General features: G+C 32.2%; 1 protein-coding gene across 3 annotated transcripts in view; it reads left to right on the forward strand.

Moving 5' to 3' along the window:
* LOC131161489 (uncharacterized) overlaps positions 1–23,992 on the forward strand; it is a 156,970-nt gene that overhangs the window by 7,065 nt on the left and 125,913 nt on the right. The window contains exons 2-6 of one of the 3 annotated variants that reach the window (XR_009138579.1): positions 314–397; positions 1,190–1,317; positions 2,088–2,580; positions 8,320–8,371; positions 8,456–8,709. Coding sequence is in view for 1 of the 3 variants with exons in the window: in XM_058117292.1 (XP_057973275.1) it covers positions 8,320–8,371; positions 12,707–12,832 (178 nt within the window). In the remaining 2 variants the exon portion in view is untranslated. Of the gene's footprint in view, positions 1–313; positions 398–1,189; positions 1,318–2,087; positions 2,581–8,319; positions 8,372–8,455; positions 8,710–12,706; positions 12,833–23,992 lie in introns of those variants that run through there. The other 2 variants (XR_009138580.1, XM_058117292.1) reach the window with 2 other exon arrangements.

A 23,992-nucleotide genomic window follows, 5' to 3' on the forward strand; every position in this document is an offset into this window, starting at 1 on the left:
AGGAAACAAACCAAAGTTTAAATCCTTATTTAGTTATTTCTCTTGCTTTCTCCCCCACCCACTTAAAGTCCAACAATATCCTAACTCTCCTTATTTATAAGAAAGCCTATTACATGATATTACACATAAATCTCGGTTTACTCTTTTGATACTTCTTAGTGGACCATTTTTCTTCTCACTAATCCTCTAAAAAATTGCCTACCATCCACATAATCACAAGAATGATTATCTTTATTTATTTTCATACAATTTAGCTTAGTCACCCCATTTTGATTATTATTTAAAATCATTAACTTCGCGGAATATTTTGCAGAAAGGTTCCATTTTTATCAGGTAGATAAGAGTAGAATCTTTGACAAATTGGGGAGCTAAAGGTGGTGTCTTCTTGATTAGTTAGGTATGCTACCTTTTGAATCTTATAATTGGTTGGTGTGGGTTTGATTTCTCCTGCATTTTATTATTTTTCTGTTGTTCTCCTTTTCATTTTTGTTGTGGCTGACTTGTGATTTGGTTTTGGAGAAGACTTATCTTCTTATATTGGCTATGATTGAAAATGAGGAAGAGTTAGTTACAACCTTGATGTATAAAAAATATATACCTGATTGTAGATTTGCTGAAACTTTGAGAATTTTTATATTGTGTGCTTATTTTAGCTTGTTGATGTTGAATATGTTCATCATCCCAGATAAAAAGATTTTTGACTTGTAGGTAATGCGGTTATGTCCAATTATGATATTTTAGAAGAAAAAAAGGTGGTTTCATGATCCTACCACTATATAGGTCGCCAATATTATTTTATATCAAACACTATTTCTTTGGTTACAAAGGGTCATTGTTTTACTTATTTAGGAACTGATTGTGTAAGGTCTTGTATAAGATGTGTTTGAGTATTTTTATATTATTATGCAATTGTTTATTTCCTGATCATGATGCTTTTCCAATACATGTGGAATTTAAATGAGTTCTCCTATACTATGTATATTACTTCTATTTGTTGTTTACATTTTTGATGCGGTAAGATTTATTTCATTGATCGTTGTGTTGCAACTCTTGTTCTCTCTTATTTTTGTCTCAAGTATTATTGAAAATGAGATCTTTTGTATATATATATATATATATTACTTTTGTTTCTTTTTTTATGTTTTTATGTGATGTTATTGATTTCTTATGACTTATTTAAAATTTTCAGTATTCCTATCTGCTGATGGGAACAACGAGACTATTGCAGCCACATTGAGTTTACAAAAGAAAAAGCAAAGCCCTTGATTAAAAGCTAGAGTTCTCATTCAGCAATGCTAAGATGATTTGGGACCAACAGTGAGGGCTCTTAACAATCTTTATGCTAGGAAAGAGTACGAAAATAAATATAAATATATAAGATTATTTTTTCCATATTTTATTTGATTGAATCAAAAAGAAACTTTGGGATTGCTGAATCTGAATCACATACGAATACGAAAGAAAAGAAATATAGAAAGCAACAGAGCCATCATAGTATTTTTTTTTTTAACTCGGAAAAGAAAGGGAAAGGAAAGTAAGGGTGGTAGTTGGAATTTACCAATCTGGGTCTGATAGATCTTATTTTTCTATTTGTTCGATGGAGGGGAAAAGTCAATTCCATTGTAGAGCCGTATGCAATATACAAAAGATGCCTGTACAATTATTCAATTTTAACTTTTTTTCTTCTTATTCTTTATCGTTTTTCTTCGCCTAATATGTGAGATAGAGGGACTATTTTTTATGTTATAGTAGCAGAAAACAAGAGCTCCTAGGGGAGAACCCGAATTTGTCCCGCCCGCAATCCTGAACTCACCTTGGGACATTATTTATATCTCCTCCTCATGGCACTAAGGGATCTACCTTTTGCTGGGAATCCGAATCCACCGTATCAACTTATAAAAAACAGATCAAGGGGTTTATCCACAAACCCGAATCTATTTACATCCCTAACCAGGCACATTATTTTTGTTTCAAGTATTATTGAAAATGAGATCTTTTGTACTATATATATATATATTACTTTTGTTTCTTTTTTTATCTTTTTATGTGATATTATTGATTTCGTATGACTTATTTAAAATTTTCAGTATTCCTATCTGCTAATGGGAACAACAAGACTATTGCAGCTACATTGAGTTTACAAAAGAAAAAGCAAAGCCCTTGATTAAAAGCTAGAGTTCTAATTCAGCAATGCTAAGATGATTTGGGACCAACAGGGAGGTTATTTAGTACATTGTAGGATTTTTGTTTATATTTGCTTTAGTTGTCTTGAAAATTAGTATGTTATTTTTATGTTTTTATTTATTTATTTATTTGTTTATTTATTTATTTATTTATTTTAACTGTAGGGGAATTTTAGTTATTTTAATATTTGGCTGTAGTATTTATTTATTTAGTCACCAGAATGATTGTCTTTATTTATTTTCATAAATTTAGCTAAGTCACCCCATTTTGATTATTATTCAAAGTCATTAACTTCGCGGAATATTTTTGCAGAAAGGTTTCATTTTTATTAGGTAGATAAGAGTAGAATTGTTGACAAATTGGGGAGCTATGGGTGGTGTCTTCTTGATTAGTTAGGTATACTACCTTTTGAATCTTATAATTGGTCAGTGTTGGTTTGATTTGTCCTACATTTTTATTATTTTTCTATTGTTCTCCTTTCTTTTTTGTTGTGGCTGACTTGTGATTTGGTTAAGGGGAAGACTTATCTTCTCATATTGGCTATGATTGAAAATGAGGAAGAGTTAGTTACAACCTTGATGTACAATAACCTTGATGTATAAAAAATATAGACCTGAATTTAGATTTGCTAAAACTTTGAGAATTTTTATATTGTGTCCTTATTTTAGATTGTTGATGATGAATATGTTCATCATCCCAAATAAAAAGATTTTTGACTTGTAGGTAATGTGGTTATGTCCCATTATGATCTTTTAGAAGAAAAAATGGTGGTTTCATGATCCTACCACTATATAGATTGCCAATATTATTTTATATCAAATACTTTTTCTTTGGTTACAAAGGGTCATTGTTTTACTTATTTAGGAACTGATTGTGTAAGGTCTTGTATAAGATGTGTTTGAGTATTTTCACATTATTATGCAATTGTTTATTTCCTGATCATGATGCTTTACCAATACATGTGGAATTTAAATGAGTTCTCCTATACTATGTATATTACTTCTATTTGTTGTTTACCTTTTTGATTTGGTAAGATTTATTTCATTGATCGTTGTGTTGCAACTCTTGTTCTCTCTTATTTTTGTCTTAAGTATTATTGAAAATGAGATCTTTTGTACTATATATTTTACTTTTGTTTCTTTTTTTATGTTTTTATGTGATATTATTTATTTCGATGGCCATTGGGTTGCGGGGCTTGTTCTCTCTTACTGTTGTTTTCGTACTATTCATATCTCTCTGTTGTGGTACAGAATAAATTTGAAAAGCTAATCAATTAGACCTCTTTTGTGGCGATAATCTTGTTTCTATGAAACTTTAGTTATGAATTATTTTTTTGTTAGAAATTTGTAAGGTAAGAATGACTGAGTTCTGTGCTTTCAAGAGGTATTTTTTATAGATCTTTGCATGTAATACTTTTTATTTCGTCATGAGTTGTACACTTGGAGATTTAATTCAAATTTATGACTATTGAACATGACCAATTCTTTCTTACTTGAATTCGTGTAAAAGATTTAAGTGATGGAAAATCATATGCAATTTGATTGGAAAATCTGATGGTTTTGCAATTTGTGGACTCATCTTCATTGTGCATCAAAGCCACAAATTATCATTGTCAAATTTGTATATTGGAGAGGACTCTATTAAGACTGATTGATGTTGTGCACATGTCTTTTTATACTGTTAGGACTGAAGGAAAATTTTTTATTCAGTTTCTAAGTATAGGTTTGGTTTGATGCATGGTTCTTGACAGGATGAATGCGATGGGCTGTTTGTAGATGAGAATGTTGAGTAAGTTATCATAACATAAAATGTGTGTGTTGTGTGCATAGGTACACCAATGCTCATCCTAGGATTTGATCTTACCCTTTTGCATGTGAGGTTGGGAACTTTTTCTTTAGTGGGGTGTGGGGTAGGTGAGTCCCTTTTCCAATGAGGACTTGTTTTTCTTGAGATTTTGGGGGCTTTGGTTGTAGGAAGTATTTTTTGATTTTATGGGGTTGTTTTATGGTTTGATGCATTTGATGAGGGAGGAAGGAGGAAGGAAGAATTGAGGATCTTTGGGAATTACTTTTCTACCACTCATTAGCTTCAGTGTTGGTATTTTCCCCTGCATGCTTTGGTCTTGGATAGGTGGTGCTTTTGTAGGAGTTCCCATGAATCATATTTAGTTTTAATTTTTTTTCAGTGGTTATAATCTTAATAAAAGTCGTCAGTGTTTGTGTATATTTTTCTCTCATTAAAACCTTTCCTCGATTATAAACAGAAAGTATATTTCCGAGCCCTTGCATTTCGGGAGACGACAGGACTGGGAGAAGTCATGAGGCTTCGAGGGTTCCTCACTCCTTGCTGTTCCTTGGATATGTTCACTTGAATGTTCACTATATATGAGCTTCTGCCCAGCTGATGCAACTTATAAACTCCATTCCCTCTTCTCCTTCTCTCCCTCCCCCCCCACCCCAATCCCCTCCTTGCCTGTTTGACAATTCGCCAGCCACTTACTGTATTTCTTTTTGTTTTTTTTATTCTTTGTGATGCGGGACAGCATCATGGAATTGCAGTTGAGAGACTGTGGGATAGACATGAAAATGGGAAAAAGAGGAGGCAGGAGATGCAAAGGGGGAACCACACATTCACTTTCAATTGAAGTTCATCATATGACTAACTCTTGCATGGCTTTCACACCCTATTATAAGAAATCCTAAAATACAATACATTACATACATACGCCTAAAGATACATGAAATTACAAAAGAATCCCTAAAATACAAATATTACAAACACATAAGTACAAATAATCCTACTAGTTAGACTAAGCACACATAATGCAGAACTAAACACAAAAATACATGGTCCAAATCTTCCTCAGTTTGAAAATATTTGACCTTGAACTTTGAAATGTTGATAGACGAAGCACTTTGAAAGCTCAACAAATGCTGCTGAATCTGATTCTTATTGCTGGCAGTGACAAATTGATGCTCCAAAATGCTGATGGAACACATCTAGCTCTTTGTATCAAAATACTATCTTTGCAAAATGTCACATTCCATATAACAATCTCAAGACAAAAACCAAAAAAATTGTGGCTGGAATCAATTTATCATAGAGTTAGGAAGTTGGAGGATATCCCGGAAGTTTTTCTCGTGTGCATCGCCAGTGTGTGAGGCGCATGTTGAGGCGCATGAAATTTATAGCGAAGGTAGATAAGTGAATGGGGATGGCAATTGTGGTGGTGGTGGTGGTGTATGATGAGAAAAGCATAGGAAATTAGGTATTTCAAAGGGTTGGCTATAATGGCTGTGTAGTTTTTTCCTGGTGCTGGGACTATGTGTGTTGTCAGATGGCAATGAATTTTTGAGGAAGGGCTATCTGCCAGTTTTTGTTTCCAGTTACAATGGTGCTATCACGGAGATCTACTGGGGTAGTAATGCTTGAAGCAAAGTTCCCTAGAACGTGGGATGTTCTGGTTCGTGGAACATGAACAAGTTTGCAGTATGGCACATGTTCTAAAATATGGAACGTGTACTTAAATATTTATATTGGTGAAAAAGGTGACAAAATTGTAATGGCACTTGTATATATTGAAGAGGATGTTGAGGTGTTTCTACGTGTAGAAGATATTTCCTATTGTGAAATAGATTGAAAATGATAGAAATAGAAATAAGATGTGATGATTCCCCACTTTTAACTACTAAAAATTTAAGTGAAAAATATTGAACTAAAGCTTTGAATCATTAGATTTAACGTTTTGGATCGAAAATGTACCATGTTTCAGAATGTTCGTACATATATGTGGTTCACTAGGGTGTTGGCATTTTTGATAACGATGGTTTGAAATATGAGAGGGAAGACTGTAAATTTTGGCTGGAGGTTGCAACTTTTTATTTTTATTTTTTTGGTACTGAAATTTAATAGAAGAGATGATGATTGAAGGGCTTTCATGGGTGGTGCTAAGAGGAGAGATTGACAGTGGGGGAGTGTGATGAATGGAGAAAATTAAAGATGCAAGAAGAGTCATGGTTCATGAACTCTGCTGGAGAATAGGGAGCACGGTGATAAGAGGAAGAGGGAAAAAGAGAAATCAGAAATCAGAAATCAGAAATAGCTGAAGAGAAAGAGAATTAAGGACAGAAAATCAGAAATAGAGGTAGAGTGAATTAAGGGAGAAAATTAGCAAGATGGAGAGAACAAGAGGAGGAGAAGAATAAAAGAGATTGACAGTGAGGGAGTGTGATGAATGGAGAAAATTAAAGATGCAAGAAAAGTCATGGTTCATGAACTCTGCTGGAGAATAGGGAGCACGGTGATAAGAGGAAGAGGGAAAAAGAGAAATCAGGAATCAGAAATCAGAAATCAGAAATCAGAAATAGCTGAAGAGAAAGAGAATTAAGGACAGAAAATCAGAAATAGAGGTAGAGTGAATTAAGGGAGAAAATTAGCAAGATGGAGAGAACAAGAGGAGGAGAAGAATAAAAGAGAACAAGAGAGACAAAAGAAGGCTGCTGACAGCAGAGAAGAGAGCAGTGCTGAACAGATTTGAATAGAACATGACAGAGGAAGAACAGAAAAAGAATTGCAGCTGAGAGAGTGTGGGGGAGAGAAAGGAGAGAAGAGGGGTGGAAGAAGAAGAAGGAAGAAGATACAATGAGGGAATCTAACGAATGTAAATAATAGAAATGACTGCTCATTTCCATGTTGAAAGATGGTGGGTGGAGGGAATCCACGAAACACTCAATCTCTTTCTCTTCCTTGTCATCCATGTTTCGTCTCACATTGAAAGACGGAGAACAAATCCGCCCCCCCTCTCCCCCCAAATCCTTCCCTAAAACCCAATCCTCTTCTCTTCTCCACCTTTAGCCCTTCATTTGGGTTTTGTTAATTGTGATCCATTGAGGAATCATATTGTTTCAGTTCTATCCATGATATTGGCCAAAGCCAAACCCACTACACCCCTAAGTGATTGGATGTAAGGAAAGCGATATTGATTTGAGTTGTTTTTTTAAAAATAAATATTTCTATATATATGTATATGTATATATATATATTGGCATGAAACGTATAATTATAGGTTGATTGGTTTGGTTCAATTAACCGTAAGACAGGCCCAAAAAATTGATAAACCAAAGTTCAATTAACCCACTTAAATTGGTTTGATTTCAGTTCAAATTTGTGGTGAACTGAAAGTTCGGTTTCATAATGGTTTAAGGGAGTGATTTGGTTAGTTGAATCATGCCGAGCCTTAATATGATCCTTGGAAATCAATACTAATGACTTGCTTCAAAAGAGAATGACTTGGGATACATGTGTGGTTTTGGCTGTGTCAACCGCATCTTTGGTGTAATGGGATATTCCTTACTTCGGGACCAAATTTTTATTATTAGCAGTAAAAATTGTAACAAGTGCGTAACGTAATGAGGCTTGACATTTTTGTCCTTTGTTTGAAGAGTGGGGGGACTTCTCCACATTTGTTTCACTTGGCGCTTTAAAAGAAGTTATTTGGTATTTTTGGAGAAACTTAGGAACCACGTTCAAGACTTGTTGCACTGTTTTGTTTAGGGTTTGGTTAGGTAAAAGATAGGAAAACGTCGTTCTGCATATTGTTATAATGGAGGATTGCCAAAATATTTAAAGGTGTGGCTGCTTCTAATAACCTCCCTTGGAGTTGAGTGGTGTTGCTTGTGGCATCTTGGGTTTGTGTTATTTTTTCTTTGATTCTGTAGCTATTTTCATTTTGTAAAGGAAAAAACATCTTATTCTCCTTGTTTTTTTCCCTTTTGGCTGTATTTTTCTCTCCTTTTTTAGTAGAATTATATTTATCAAAAATTAAAAAGTGAGCCTGGGAAATAAATGAATCAGTAAAATTAAAAAGTAAAAATGGAAAAAAGCCCTTCTATTGTAATTCAATTCAACAACAACTGTGAGTCAGACACATAATATTTTATCACATAATTCTTAAAATCCTCAATATCTTGATTTCTTATGATTTTTTTAGAGAAAAGAGAATCTTATTAGATGAACCATTGTTAGATGATTGACTTCATATTTTCAAATTTAGTTTCAATGACAATTGCCTTCATATTTTTTCAAATGGTTTCAATTTGTTTTTTAAGTTCTGTTTTCTCCTCTGCAATGAACTAGATATCCCTGGGAGGATGCTTTGGGGCTGACTTTGCCATTAACCTCCTTATTCGTAAGTTTTCTTTGCCTTTAGTGCTTAATTCGTCATTGAAATTTATCTCTCTCATTTATCAAGACATCTAGGTTTCAATTTTAGGTAATGCATGAATCTTTAATTACAACTATTTTATTCAAGTGGCTGTGTAAGATGGAAAAAACACTCATGCCTGAGTCGTCTATCGGGTGCACACATGCGTGTTTGTGCGTGTGAACATGCAACTTGTTCTGCCTTTTTTTTCGACATTAGATTGGTACTTGTTTGTTGTACTAAGGTGCTATTTGATATCATTTCCATTTTTTTTTTGTTTTGACAACAAAAAGTAGTGGCGATAATATATTTGTCCTTGTTGCTAGCTTTCAGCTTTTGTTGTTTATTCCTGGTTTTGTAGCAACAATTTAAAGGTAGATTTTTCAGATTTTTTTTTTTTGGTGGCAATTTAATATTAAAGCTTTTTTTTTTTGGGGATAAAATCATTGCACATAAAAAAAAAACTTTATCCTGCCTTTGAATTTTGGTGGATTTTGACAAATTTAAATACAATTTTATATTACACTTTATCCAAGTGCAATGTAAATCAAAATCCAAGGATTCTAGAGAAAGAGAATTTTCTTTAAATTTCTAAAAATTTTAAACACGAAGAAACTTCATTCAAAAACTGTTTCAACCTTCAAATAAAAGTATTGTGCTTGGAGTACTAATGCAAAAAATGTTTTCAATATTATAATGATATTTTAATTGATTCAGGCTTTGTATTTATTTCTAGTGCTTGATTTACTAAGGCTTCATAATGGTATCATTAAGTAGTTATTTTATCCTATGTTTAGTCTACATATATATTAGGAATAGGATGAATAAATAAGTATATTTATTTATTTATTTATAAACAAAATCCTTAGTCATATTTACTAAAGCTTTATAATGGTACCATTAAGTAGTTATTTTATCCTATGTTTAGTCTACTCTATATATATATCCTAACTCAAAGTGGGAGCCTTGTGCACTGGGTACAACCTTTTTTTTCATATATATATATATATATATATATATATATATTAGGAATAGGATAAATAAATATTTATAAACAAAATCCTTAGACTATCTAGTCATTTATTTTAGTCATATTAGACGTGTGAGTTGTAAATAGCTTACTAATGTGCACTCTTAAACGTCTACATAACATGCAAAATTCAATATTAACACTTTCACCTCACTAATTAATTAATTTAATTAAAAATAAAATGAAAATTAAAACTCTCACGTAAATTCAAACATAAACTAGTCTAGATTCACATTGACATCAATTATATCAAATTTAAATTTTAGATCTAACATCAATCCAACTCCAATTCAATTACTAATAAAAGACTCCTAACTAAGAGACAAATAGGGACCTCTCATGAGATTTCAAAAATTATATTAACCTCCCCTAAGGTTTCAAAAATGTCACAGACATTCCCTAAAATTTACCAAAAAGATCACTCCCTCCTCTTGCAACCTACATAACCCACTTTTACTATAATTGGCAACCCTCCATTACAGCTCGATGTACCTTACAGCCCACAGTATTCCTGCATCCTGATTACATTCAAAAATCTTTTTATTTACACCTGAAAACGTGTCTTTCCCCAAATCACCTATAGAACTACCCTCTCTTTTATTTGTTTTACAGGAACACATACATGAAAATTAGAAACAATTTATGTTCTTAATTACGTTTTTGAATAGTATTAAAATTTTAGCGAATTAAATATAAACTGTTGATATGAAAATGATAATAATTGTATCATAATGTAACACAATAATTGTATTGTAATATTGTCATCATAATATGCTTAATCATTATTAATTATATTATTATAACTTTACTAAAAATATATCTTTAACTTTTATTAGTTCAAATATGACATATTATCATTATCTATAATAAATTTTACTGATCAAATATGGGTCCTCAGAAGTCGTTTTTAATTTTTAGTAAATAAATACTTAAGAATCTAACATAAAAACGTTATCTAAGGATTTCTAAATTTACCATATTAAATTATCTATCCGTGGGTCCATGCAAATTAAACTCCATGACAAATAAAATATTTTAATTCATTAAATTAATTGATCAGCCATTCCGGAAATATATCTAAAAAAGCAAGCAATGAATCAATTAATATAAACCATCATTGGAGAATTAAAATAAATTAAAATTATTCATGCTGAGATTAGTCCCCTTTAGGCTTCCATTATGTCTCCTAATCTTTACTATAGTATTTCTTAAATAATTAACAATTTGTTCTTACTATTAAAATTTAGACTATAGTAAGTTTTTTACACACATTATAAATAACCATGCTTGTTCAAATGAATTCATACAACTTATCAAATGTCTTTAGTGATTCTTATTTTACTACTTAGAGACAATTATATTAGTTGTTAGTATTTTTTAAAAGCAATTATATTATTATTACTATAATTGGAGTTTGTAGACATTGTAAAATCTGGTGTACGTATAACTTAAGTGATACTAGGTAGAAAAATTAAGAGAGTTATATTATGTCAAATATGAAATGTGGAAAATAAATATACAAACACATGGCATAAGATGAAAGTGTCCAGTGACTAAGGCAAAGATAATTTGTTCAAATTTTTAGTTTTACGCTATATACCATTAGTTCTCGTATGATAGCAAAATCAAAACTATTATTTCCATTATAAAATTTCCAAGAATGTGCATATCATACTGATATGGTGTTTAGATGACTATAACAAGCTCAAGTCATGTGTAAACAATATTCGAAAAATATCTGTATTGCCAATATAAAACTCTGTTATCTACATTCTTAAAATCCCAACCACCATAAATAAAAAATTTTGATACTTGAATATAGTAAATCAAAATAATATGCACAATATGCATGGTCCTAAAATTTCAACTTTCAAGTTATATGATAAAAATGATATTAATATTACTTTTATTTTTTTTTATTGATATATATTATTGTAATCACAATAATTTATTATTTGAAATATGATAGTAACCTCTAATATTAATATTTCATGAGGCATTGCTGTCAAAATTCTTAGGTTTTATGAAAATTTATCATATTTAAAAAATATAAAATTGTTAATTTGCTAAATGTCAATGCTTATAATTTATTAAATATTTATTTTTTTAAATAAATTATAAGAAAAAATTATATAATTTCAAGAGAATAATGTGTACAGATGTTACTATTTTTTGTTTAATAATATTAGATTAAATTCTATCCCTTGATATGTTAGAAAACTTTTAAAAAATGTTGCCGTTGGAGAACGAGCTCGAATCTGCAAAGCAATCATCTTCGTGAGATCTTGAAATTGATTGGGAGAGAGAGAGAGAGAGAGAGAGAGAGAATTTGCCATTAACCTCCTTATTCGTCAGCCTTTACCGCTTTTAATTTGTCATTGAAATTTCTCTCTCATTCATCAAGACATCTACGTTTCAATTTTAGGTAATGCATGAATCTTCAAGTACAACTATGCTATTCATGTGGCCGTGTAAGAATGGAAAAAACACTAATTCCCGAGTCATTTATCGGCGCACGTGTGTGTGTGTGTGTGAACATGCAGCTTGTTCTGCCTTTTCCTTCGACAATTATTTTCATGCTTGTTTCTTCTAGTAAGGTGCTACTTGGTATCATTTCCATTTTTCTTTTGTTTGACTACAAAAAAGTAGTGGCCTTGTTGTTTATTATTTTGTTTGTCCTTGTTGCTAGCTTTCAGCTTTTGCTGTTCATTCCTAGTTTTGTGGCAACAATTTAAAGGTAGATTTTCCAGATTTTGTTTTCGTGGCAACCTATTTCTGCAGAAAATTAATATTAATATTTGTTTTTTTGGATAAATCATCACACGTAAAAATAAAAATAAAATTCTGCGTTTTGATTTGGGTGGATTTTGAAATGTTTAAATACAATTTTATATTACGTCTTATCCAAATCCAATATAAATCAAAATCCAAGGCTTTTAGGGAAAGAGAATTTCCTGTAAATTTCTGAAAATTTTAAAGAACAAGAAACTTCATTAAAAAAATGTTTCAACCTTCATATAAAATAGTATTGTTCCTGGAGAACTAATGCAAAAAATATTTCAACCTTCATTTAAAATAGTAATTTTCTTGGTTGATATAGTTTCCACTGCTGCAAATGCTATGCCAAATATGGGAAGATATCTTCCTTTCAAGAGAGAGGTATGATGTACCTACAAGTTAGAATTCTTATTGCACGAACACTAATTTGCAGTATCATGGTCGTCACCACCACGACCATATCCATGACCATCGCCATATTAATTACTAGTTCAATTTAAATCTTATCTTAGGTCGTGGAAATTGCCAGTGCTGGGCTGGATGAGTTTCAGAATGAAGTCAAGAAAATGGTGGTTGCACTAGTTGACATGGAGCGAGCTTTTGTGCCCTCAACACTTTATACTCCTTGTTTGAAGAAGGTATTCAATGTACAATGTTTAGCTTATAATTGTTAAGGCAGTTCATTGCCAATGAGTGAGAACATTTTAGCTATGTTCAAAATTGTGGTTGACTATTAGCTCTCAAGAAATTGCAGTAGGTACTATGGTCTGGAATAGTTAAATGGCTTAGCAACTTCATTCTATAGTTATATGTTTTTGATAAAAAAGAAGATATATTGAGAGAGGGAGAAATGCCTAGGCTAGGATAACCATTGTTTAAACCTTAAAGTATGTTCTAAGGATAGCCATGTTTAAACCTTAAAAATCATGACTTTGCCTTAGTATTTGTTAAAAAATTTCTAACTTTATCTCAAAAATCTAGTTTTCTACAGATTTTCATGTCCAACCTAAATTATTAGCCTTTCGTCTAGTCAAAACACCTTAAAGCATGTTCTAATGATAAGCATGTGTAATCAAATCCTAAAATGTGGAATATGCTTGTTCTTATCACAAACCAAATGCAGCCACCACAATCGTAAGTAAACTTACTTGTGAGAACTAAACCTGTATCGAATGAGCCGACGGTTCCCGAGTTTGACCATTATGACATACAAAACAAGTCAAGAATGGGGTTCATCAAGCCCAAAATGTGGAATATGCTTGTTCTTATCACAAACCAAATGCAACCACCACAATCGTAAGTAAACTTACCTGTGGGAACTAAACTTGTATCAAATGATCCGATGGTTCCCGAGTTTGACCATTATGACGTACAAAACAAGTCTTCATCAAGCCCAAAATGTGGAATATGCTTGTTCTCGTGACCAGCGAACTACCGCCACCATGCTCATATGTCAAATGACTAGTGGGAGCTAAACCTACATCAAACGAGCCAATGGTTCGCAAGTCTGAACACGGAGACCTACAAAACAAGTCAAAAGTGGGGTTCAAAGTACAAAAAACGTGGAATGTGCTTGTTCTTGCCACAAACCAACTGCAGCCACCGCAATTTTAAGTAAAATGACCCCTGCGAACTAACATGTGTCAAATAAGTCATTTGTTCTCGAGTTTTAACCTTAGGACCCACAAAACAAGTCAAGAATGGTGTTCTAGGTTCCCAAAACCTGAAATATGCATGTTTTTGTCGCAAACCCACTACCATGGCCATTCCCATGTTTGTACCATTTGTCTAGCAAAACAAGGAATATGAATGTTTCTGTCACAAGTCAACTACCGCCCCCATGCTCGTAAGTAAAATGACCCATGGGAATTAAACCTACACAATTGAGCCAGTGGTTCCTATGTTTGTACCGTATGACCTACAAAACAAGTCAAAAATAGGGTTTAACATGCCCACAACATGAAACATAAATGATTTTTTCATCAACCAAATGTCGCCACCTTGCTCGTAAGTAAAATGACCAGTGGGAACTCTGTCTTACGTCAAATGAGCCAAAGGTTCCCATGTTTGTACTATATTACTTACAAAACAAGTCAAAATCGGGGTTCAAGGTGCCTAAAACATGGAATATGCATGTTTTTTTTTTTTTCAGAAACCAACCAACGCCACTTAGTAAAATGACCCGTGGGTGCTAAACCTGTGTCAAACGAGCCAACAGTTCTTATGTTTGTACTGTATGACCTACAAAACAAATTAAAATTGGGATCAAGGTGCCCAAAACATAGAATATGCATGTTTTATTCACAAAAGAACTATTGTCACCGTGCTTGTAAGTAAAATGACCCGCAAGAACTAGTCTTGCATCAAACAAGTCAACGGTTCCCAAGTTTGAATCGTAGGACCTTAAACCAAGCCAAAAATGGGGTTCCAGGTGCTCAAAATGTGAAAGCTGCATATTTTTGTCACAAACCAACTACCGCCACTGTACTCGTAAGTAAAATGATCCATGGGCACTAAACCTGGGTGAAGCGAGCCAACAGTTCCCATGTTTGAACCAAAATTCCCTAAAATTTACCAAAAAGATCACTCCCTCCTCTTGCAACCTACATAACCCACTTTTACTATAATTGGCAACCCTCCATTACAGCTTGATGTACCTAGCCCACAGTATTCCTACATCCTGATTACATTCAAAAATCTTTTTATTTACACCTGAAAACGTGTCTTTCCCCAAATCACCTATAGAACTACCCTCTCTTTTATTTGTTTTACAGGAACACATACATGAAAATTAGAAACAATTTATGTTCTTAATTACGTTTTTGAATAGTATTAAAATTTTAGCGAATTAAATATAAACTGTTAATATGAAAATAATAATAATTGTATCATAATGTAACACAATGATTGTATTGTAATATTGTCATCATAATATGCTTAATCATTATAAATTATATTATTATAACATTACTAAAAATATATCTTTAACTTTTATTAGTTCAAATATGACATATTATCATTATCCATAATAAATTTTACTGATTAAATATGGGCCCTCAGAATTCGTTTTTAATTTTTAGTAAATAAATACTTAAGAATCAAACATAAAAACGCTATCTAAGGATTTCTAAATTTACCATATTAAATTATCTTTCTGTGGGTCCATGCAAATTAAACCCCATGACAAATAAAATATTTTAATTCATTAAATTAATTGATCAGCCAATCCGGAAATATATCTAAAAAAGCAAGCAATGAATCAATTAATATAAACCATCATTGGAGAATTAAAATAAATTAAAATTTTTCATGTTGAGATTTGTCCCCTTTAGGCTTCCATTATGTCTCCTAATCTTTACTATAGTCAATTTTTTATATTTCAAAAAAGAAAATTTATCCAAAAGAAAAGACTACTATTGCTCTTAAACAAGTACTAGTTGCAAAATATACAAAATTTCTTAAATAATTAACAATTTGTTCTTACTATTAAAATTTAGACTATAGTAAGTTTTTTACACACATTATAAATAACCATGCTTGTTCAAATGAATTCATACAACTTATCAAATGTCTTTAGTGATTCTTATTTTACTACTTAGAGACAATTATATTAGTCATTAGTATTTTTTAAAAGCAATTATATTATTATTACTAATATTGGAGTTTGTAGACACTGTAAAATCTGGTGTACGTATAACTTAAGTGATACTAGGTAGAAAAATTAAGAGAGTTATATTATGTCAAATATGAAATGTGGAAAATAAATATACAAACACATGGCATAAGATGAAAGTGTCCAGTGATTAAGGCAAAGATAATTTGTTCAAATTTTTAGTTTTACGCTACATACCATTAGTTCTCGTATGATAGCAAAATCAAAACTATTATTGAAAAACAACATTATCTAACAATAAAAAAATTTGTTTGATTTCCATTATAAAATTTCCAACAATGTGCATATCATACTGATATAGTGTTTAGATGACTATAACAAGCTCAAGTCATGTGTAAATAATATTTGAAAAATATCTATATTGCCAATATAAAACTCTGTTATATACATCCTTAAAATCCCAACCACCATAAATAAAAAATTTTAATACTTGAATATAGTAAATCAAAATAATATGCACAATATGCATGGTCCTAAAATTTCAACTTTCAAGTTATATGATAAAAATGATATTAATATTACTTTTATTTTTTTTATTAATATATATTATTGCATTCCCATTAATTTATTATTTGAAATATGATAGTAACCTCTAATATTAATATTTCGTGGGCATTGCTGTCAAAATTCTTAGGTTTTATGAATCATATTTAAAAAATATAAAATTATTAATATGCTAAATGTCAATACTTATAATTTATTAAATAATTTTTTTTAAATAAATTATAAGAAAAATATATATAATTTCAAGAGAAATATGTGTACAGATGTTACTTTTTTTTGTTTAAATAAAATATTGGAATAAATTTTGTCCCTTGATATGTTAGAAAACTTTTAAAAAATGTTGCCGTTGGAGAATGAGCTCGAATCTGCAAATGGTTATATAATAAGGCTTCCAAAGCAATCATCTTCGTGAGATCTTGAAATTGTGAGAGAGAGAGAGTGAGAGAGAGAGAGAGAGAGAGAATTTGCCATTAACATCCTTATTCGTCACCCTTTAGCGCTTTTAATTTGTTTATCGGCGCACACACATGTGTGTGTGTGTGTGTGAACATGCAGCTTCTTATGCATTTTCTTTCGACAATTATTTTCATGCTTGTTTCTTCTACTAAGGTGCTATTTTGCTTTTGTTTGACTACAAAAAGTAGTGGCCTTGTTGTTTATAATATGTTTGTCCTTGTTGCTTGCTTTCAGCTTTTGTTGTTTATTCCTAGTTTTGTGGCAACAATTTAAAGGTAGATTTTCCAGATTTTGTTTTTGTGGCAACCTATTTCTGCAGAAGTTTAATATTAATATTTTTTTTTGGGGATAAATCATCACTCATAAAAATAAAAACAAAATCCTGCATTTTGATTTGGGTGGATTTTGAAATGTTTAAATACAATTTTATATTACATCTTATCGAAATCCAAAATAAATCAAAATCCAAGGCTTTTAGAGAAAGAGAATTTCCTGTAAATTTCTAAAAATTTTAAAGAACAAGAAACTTCATTAAAAAAATGTTTCAACCTTCATATAAAATAGTATTGTTCTTGGAATACTAATGCAAAAAATGTTTTCATTATTATTATCATATTTTAATTGATTCAAGCTTTGTATTTATTTCTAGTGCTTCATTTACTAAGGCTTTATAATGGTACCATTAAATTGTTTCGTGAATGATGGAAAATTATCGTGATTGAAGGATGGTATGTTAGTTAATTGTTATGTGACCTAATGACAAAAAATGGTTATGTGCTCAATCAGTTTTTTTTTTAGTTTGTTCAGTTTTGGCGTTGTGGGAATATAACTAGCTAAGCTGCTATTTTTATTTTTAAGGTTTTATATCTTGTTTTTATTTTCATAATTTTGGTTAGTGATAACAAGCAGCCCTCACTTTTTTTTTTTTTTGCTAATATCATGCTGGCAATTTCAGTTCTGCATTATAAAACTCTGTTTCATCAAATCCTTGTTCAGTCAACCAGGCACCCCTTCTTTTATATGCCTATGTGACAATGCACATGGGCAAGTTCTGTTAGGTCTTTCTCCACTCAAGTTTGGTCTAATATTGACTTTATTTGATGGGGTTACTGGAAACAAACTATAAATTAATGAGGCTCAAAGACCCTTTAACCCCCAGAGGTAAAATTAGAAATTTAAAATTTTCAGTATTCCTATCTGCTTGTGGGAACAATGAAACTATTGTAGCAACATTGAGTTTACAAAAGAAAAAGCAAAGCCCTTGATTAAAAGCTAGAGTTCTCATTCAGCAATGCTAAGATGATTTGGGATCAATTGGGAGGTTATTTAGTACATTGTAGGATTTTTGTTTATATAATGCTTAAGTTGTCTTAAAAATTTGTATGTTATTTCTATGTTTTTATTTATTTATTTTTACTGTAGGGGAATTTTAGTTATTTTAATCTTTGGCTGTAGTATTGGGCAGTGAGCTCGGAGTTTTAATTCTGGGCTTGATTTTGTAAATTGCGGCGGAATGTTATAAGTTTTGTAGGTCCGAAAGTGGGTACAAACCTTGGGTGCCAAGAGAAGTTAGCCTCCAAGTTTCACCTTCATAAATATGATTGTATTCATGTTGCCTGCAAGAAATTACTTCTGCTGTCTTGACTTGACATGTGATGCCTAAGATCCATAGTGATTGGCAATGATCTTCTTCTTCTCATACGTACTACAGCATGCCCTCTGCACATAGAACAAACCAAAAGGAAACAAACCAATGTTTAAATCCTGATTTATTAATTTCCCTTGCTTTCTCCCTCACCCACTTAAAGTCGAACAATATCCTAACTCTCCCTATTTATAAGAAAGCCTATTACATGATATTACACATAAATCTCGGTTTATCCTTTTGATAATTCTTAGTGGACCATTTTTCTTCTCACTAATCCTCTAAAAAATTCCCTACCATCTTCACAATCACAAGAATGATTATCTTTATTTATTTTCATACAATTTAGCTAAGTCACCCCATTTTGATTGTTATTCAAAATCATTAACTTCGCGGAATATTTTTGCAGAAAGGTTCCATTTTTATCAGGTAGATAAGAGTAGAATTGTTGACAAATTGGGGAGCTAAAGGTGGTGTCTTCTTGATTAGTTAGGTATCCTACCTTTTGAATCTTATAATTGGTCGGTGTTGGTTTGATTTCTCCTGCATTTTATTATTTTTCTATTGTTCTCCTTTTCATTTTTGTTGTGGCTGACTTGTGATTTGGTTAAGGAGAAGACTTATCTTCTTATATTGGCTATGATTGAAAATGAGGAAGAGTTAGTTACAACCTTGATGTATAAAAAATATATACCTGATTGTAGATTTGCTGAAACTTTGAGAATTTTTATATTGTGTGCTTATTTTAGCTTGTTGATGTTGAATATGTTCATCATCCCAGATAAAAAGATTTTTGACTTGTAGGTAATGCGGTTATGTCCAATTATGATCTTTTAGAAGAAAAAAAGGTGGTTTCATGATCCTAACACTATATTGGTCGCCAATATTATTTTATATCAAATACTATTTCTTTGGTTACAAAGGGTCATTGTTTTACTTATTTAGGAACTGATTGTGTAAGGTCTTGTATAAGATGTGTTGAGTATTTTTATATTATTATGCAATTGTTTATTTCCTGATCATGATGCTTTTCCAATACATGTGGAATTTAAATGAGTTCTCCTATACTATGTATATTACTTCTATTTGTTGTTTACCTTTTTGATGCGGTAAGATTTATTTCATTGATCGTTGTGTTGCAACTCTTGTTTCTCTCTTATTTTTGTCTCAAGTGTTATTGAAAATGAGATCTTTTGTATATATATATATATATTACTTTTGTTTCTTTTTTTATGTTTTTATGTGATGTTATTGATTTCTTATGACTTATTTAAAATTTTCAGTATTCCTATCTGCTGATGGGAACAACGAGACTATTGCAGCCACATTGAGTTTACAAAAGAAAAAGCAAAGCCCTTGATTAAATGCTAGAGTTCTCATTCAGCACTGCTAAGATGATTTGGGACCAACGGGGAGGGCTCTTAACAATCTTTATGTTATGAAAGAGTACGAAAATAAATATAAATAATTAAGATTATTTTTTCCGTATTTTATTTGATTGAATCAAAAAGAAACTTTGGGTTTGCTGAATCTGAATCACATACGAATACGAAAGAAAAGAAATATAGAAAGCAACAGAGCCATCATAGTGTTTTTTTTTACCTCGGAAAAGAAAGAGAAAGGAAAGTAAGGGTGGTAATTTGAATTTACCAATCTGGGTCTGATAGATCTTATTTTTCTATTTGTTCGATGGAGGGGAAAAGTCAATTCCATTGTAGATCCGTATGCAATATACAAAAGATGCCTATACGGTTATTCAATTTTATCTTTCTTTCTTCTTATTCTCTATCGTTTTTCTTCGCCTAATATGCGAGATAGAGGGACTATTTTTTATGTTATAGTAGCAGAAAACAAGAGCTGCAAGGTGAGAACGCGAATTCGTCCCGCCCACAATCCTGAACTCACCTTGGGACATTATTTATATCTCCTCCTCATGGCACTAAGGGATCTACCTTTTGCTGGGAATCCAAATCCACCGCATCAACTTATAAAAAACAGATCAAGGGCATCCACAAACCTGAATCTATTTACATCCCTTACCATACACTTATTTTTGTCTCAAGTATTATTGAAAATGAGATCTTTTGTACTATATATATTACTTTTGTTTCTTCTTTTATGTTTTTATGTGTAATTATTGATTTCTTATGACTTATTTAAAATTTTCAGTATTCCTATCTGCTAATGGGAACAACAAGACTATTGCAGCCACATTGAGTTTACAAAAGAAAAAGTAAAGCCCTTGATTAAAATCTAGAGTTCTCATTCAGCAATGCTAAGATGATTTGGGACCAATAGGGAGTTTATTTAGTACATTGTAGGAGTTTTGTTTATATTTGCTTAAGTTTTCTTAAAAATTAGTATGTTATTTCTATGTTTTTATTTATTTATTTATTTATTTTAACTGTAGGGGAATTTTAGTTATTTTAGTCTTTGGCTGTAGTATTTTAATCCTTCTCTTCCTCCCTCCCCCCATGCCCTTTTTGCCTGTTTGACAGTTCGCCATCCACTGATAATGCCTTACTGTATTTCTTTTTGTTTTTTTTATTCTTTGTGATGCGGGACAGCATCATGGAATTGCCGTTGAGAGGCTGGGATAGACATGAAACGGGGAAAAATTGGAGGAAGGGGATGCAAAGGGGGAACCACACATTCACTTTCAATTGTAGTTCATCATATTGCTAACTCTGGCATGGCTTTTCACACCCTATTATAAGAAATCCTAAAATACAATACATTACATACATACTCCTAAAGATACATGAAATTACGAGAGAATCCCTAAAATACAAATATTAGAAACACATAAGTACAAATAATCCTACTAGTTAAACTAAGCACACATAATGCAGAACTAAACACAAAAATACATGGTCCAATTCTTCTGAATTAGTCTCCAACAAGGATTTACTACCCTTTCAGCTTCTTGTCCTAGATCAAACCTTCCTCAGTTTGAAAATATTTGACCTCGAATTTTGAAATGTTGATGGGCGAGGCACTTTGAAACCTCAAAAAATGCTGCCGAATCTGATTCTTATTGCTGGCAGTTACAAATTGATGCTCTGAAATGCTGATGGAACACATCTAGCTCTTTGTATCAAAATACTATCTTTGCAAAATGTCACATTCCATATAACAATCTCAAGACAAAAACCAAGAATATTGTGGCTGGAATCAATTTATCATGAGTTAGGAAGTTGGAGGATATCCTGGCAGTTTTTCTCGTGTGCATCGCCAGTGTGTGAGGGGCATGTTGCTGGCAGCGGCTTTATGATGATGAAATTTATAGCGAAGGTAGATAAGTGAATGGGGATGGCAATTGTGGTGGTGGTGTGTGATGAGAAAAGCATAGGAAATTAGGTATTTCAAAGGGCTGGCTATATTGGCTGTGTAGTTTTTGGCTGGTGCTGGGACTATGTGTGTTGTCAGATGGCAATGAATTTTTGAGGTAGGGCTATCTGCCAGTTTTTTTTTCCAGTTACAGTGGTGCTATCACGGAGATCTACTGGGGTAGTAATGCTTGAAGCAATGTTCCCTAGGACGTGGGACGTTCTGGTTCGTGGAACATGAACAAGTTTGCGGTATGGCACATGTTCTAAAATATGGAACGTTTACTTAAATATTTATATTGGTGAAAAAGGTGAAAAAATTGTAATGGCACTTGTATATGTTGAGGAGGATAGAAATAAGATGTGATGATTCCCCACTTCTAACTACTAAAAATTTATGTGAAAAATATTGAACTAAAGCTTTGAATCATTAGATTTAACGTTTTGGATCGAAAATGTACCATGTTTCAGAATGTTCGTACATATATGTGGTTCACTAGGGTGTTGGCATTTTTTATAACGATGGATTGAAATTTGAGTGGGAAGACCGTAAATTTTGGCTGGAGGTTGCAACTTTTTTTTAATTTTTTTGGGACTGAAATTTAATAGAAGAGATGATGATTGAAGGGCTTTCATGGGTGGTGCTAATAGGTGAGATTGACAGTGAGGGAGTGTGATGAATGGAGAAAATTAAAGATGCAAGAAAAGTCTTGGTTCATGAACTCTGCTGGAGAATAGGGAGCACAATGATAAGAGGAAGAGGGAAAAAGAGAAATCAGAAATCAGAAATCAGAAATAGCAGAAGAGAAAGAGAATTAAGGACAGAAAATCAGAAATAGAGGTAAAGTGAATTAAGGGAGAAAACTAGCAAGAAGGAGAGAACAAGAGGAGGAGAAGAATAAAAGAAAAGAAGAGAGACGAAAGAAGGCTGCTTGCAGCAGAGAAGAGAGCAGTGCTGAACAGATTTGAATAGAACATGACAGAGGAAGAATAGATGAAGAATTGCAGCTGAGAGAAAGTGTGGGGGAGAGAGGAGAGAAGAGGGGTGGAAGAAGAAGAAAGAAGAAGATACAATGAGGGAATCTAACGAATGTAAATAATAGAAATGACATGGCTCCATTCCATGTTGAAAGATGGTGGGTGGAGGGAATCCACGAAAAACTCAATCTCTTTCTCTTCCTTGTCATCCATGTTTCGTCTCACATTGAAAGACGGAGAACAAATGCCCTCTCCCCCTCAATCCTTCCCTAAAACCCAATCTCCTTCTCTTCTCCACCTTTAGCCGTCATTTGGGCCTTCTTAATTGTGATCCATTTAGGAGTCATATTTTTTCAGTTCTTCGTTTCAATTAACCATAAGACAGGCCCAAAAAATTGATTAACCAAAGTTCAATTAAACCACTTAAATTGGTTGATTTCAGTTCAAATTTGTTGTGAACTGAAAGTTTGGTTTCATAATGGTTTAAGGGAGTGATTTGGTTAGTTGAATCATGCCGAGCCTTAATATGATCCTTGGAAATCCATGCCAATGACTTGCTTCAAAAGAGAATGACTTGGGATACATGTGTGGTTTTGGCTGTGTCTACTGCATCTTTGGTGTAACGGGATATTCCTTACTTCGGGACCAAATTTGTTATTAGCAGTAAAAATTGTAACAAGTGTACGACGTAATAAGGCTTGACATATATGTCCTTTGTTTGAGACTTTTCCAAATTTGTTTCACTTGGCGCTTTGAAGGAAGTTATTTGGTATTTTTGGAGAAACTTAGGAACCACGTTCAAGACTTGTTGCACTATTTTTCTCTCTTTGTTGTATTTTTCTCTCCTTTTTGAGTAGAATTATATTTATCAAAAATTAAAGTGAGCCTGGGAAATAAATGAATCAATAAAATTAACAAGTGAGAATGGAAAAAAGCCCTTCTATTGTAATTCAATTCAACAACAACTGTCAGTCAGACGCATAATATTTTATCACATGATTTTTAAAATCCTCATTATCTTGATTTCTTATGATTTTTTAGACAAAACAGAATCTTATTAGATGAACCATTGTTAGATGATTGACTTCATATTTTCAAATTTAGTTTCAATGAGCTTATATTTTTTCAAATGGTTTCAATTTGTTTTTTAAGTTCTGTTTTCTCCTCAACAATGAACTAGATATCCCTGGGAGGATGCTTTGGAGCTGACTTT

This window comes from Malania oleifera, chromosome 1 (assembly GCF_029873635.1).
Source record: "Malania oleifera isolate guangnan ecotype guangnan chromosome 1, ASM2987363v1, whole genome shotgun sequence".
NCBI classification, from domain to species: domain Eukaryota; kingdom Viridiplantae; phylum Streptophyta; class Magnoliopsida; order Santalales; family Ximeniaceae; genus Malania; species Malania oleifera.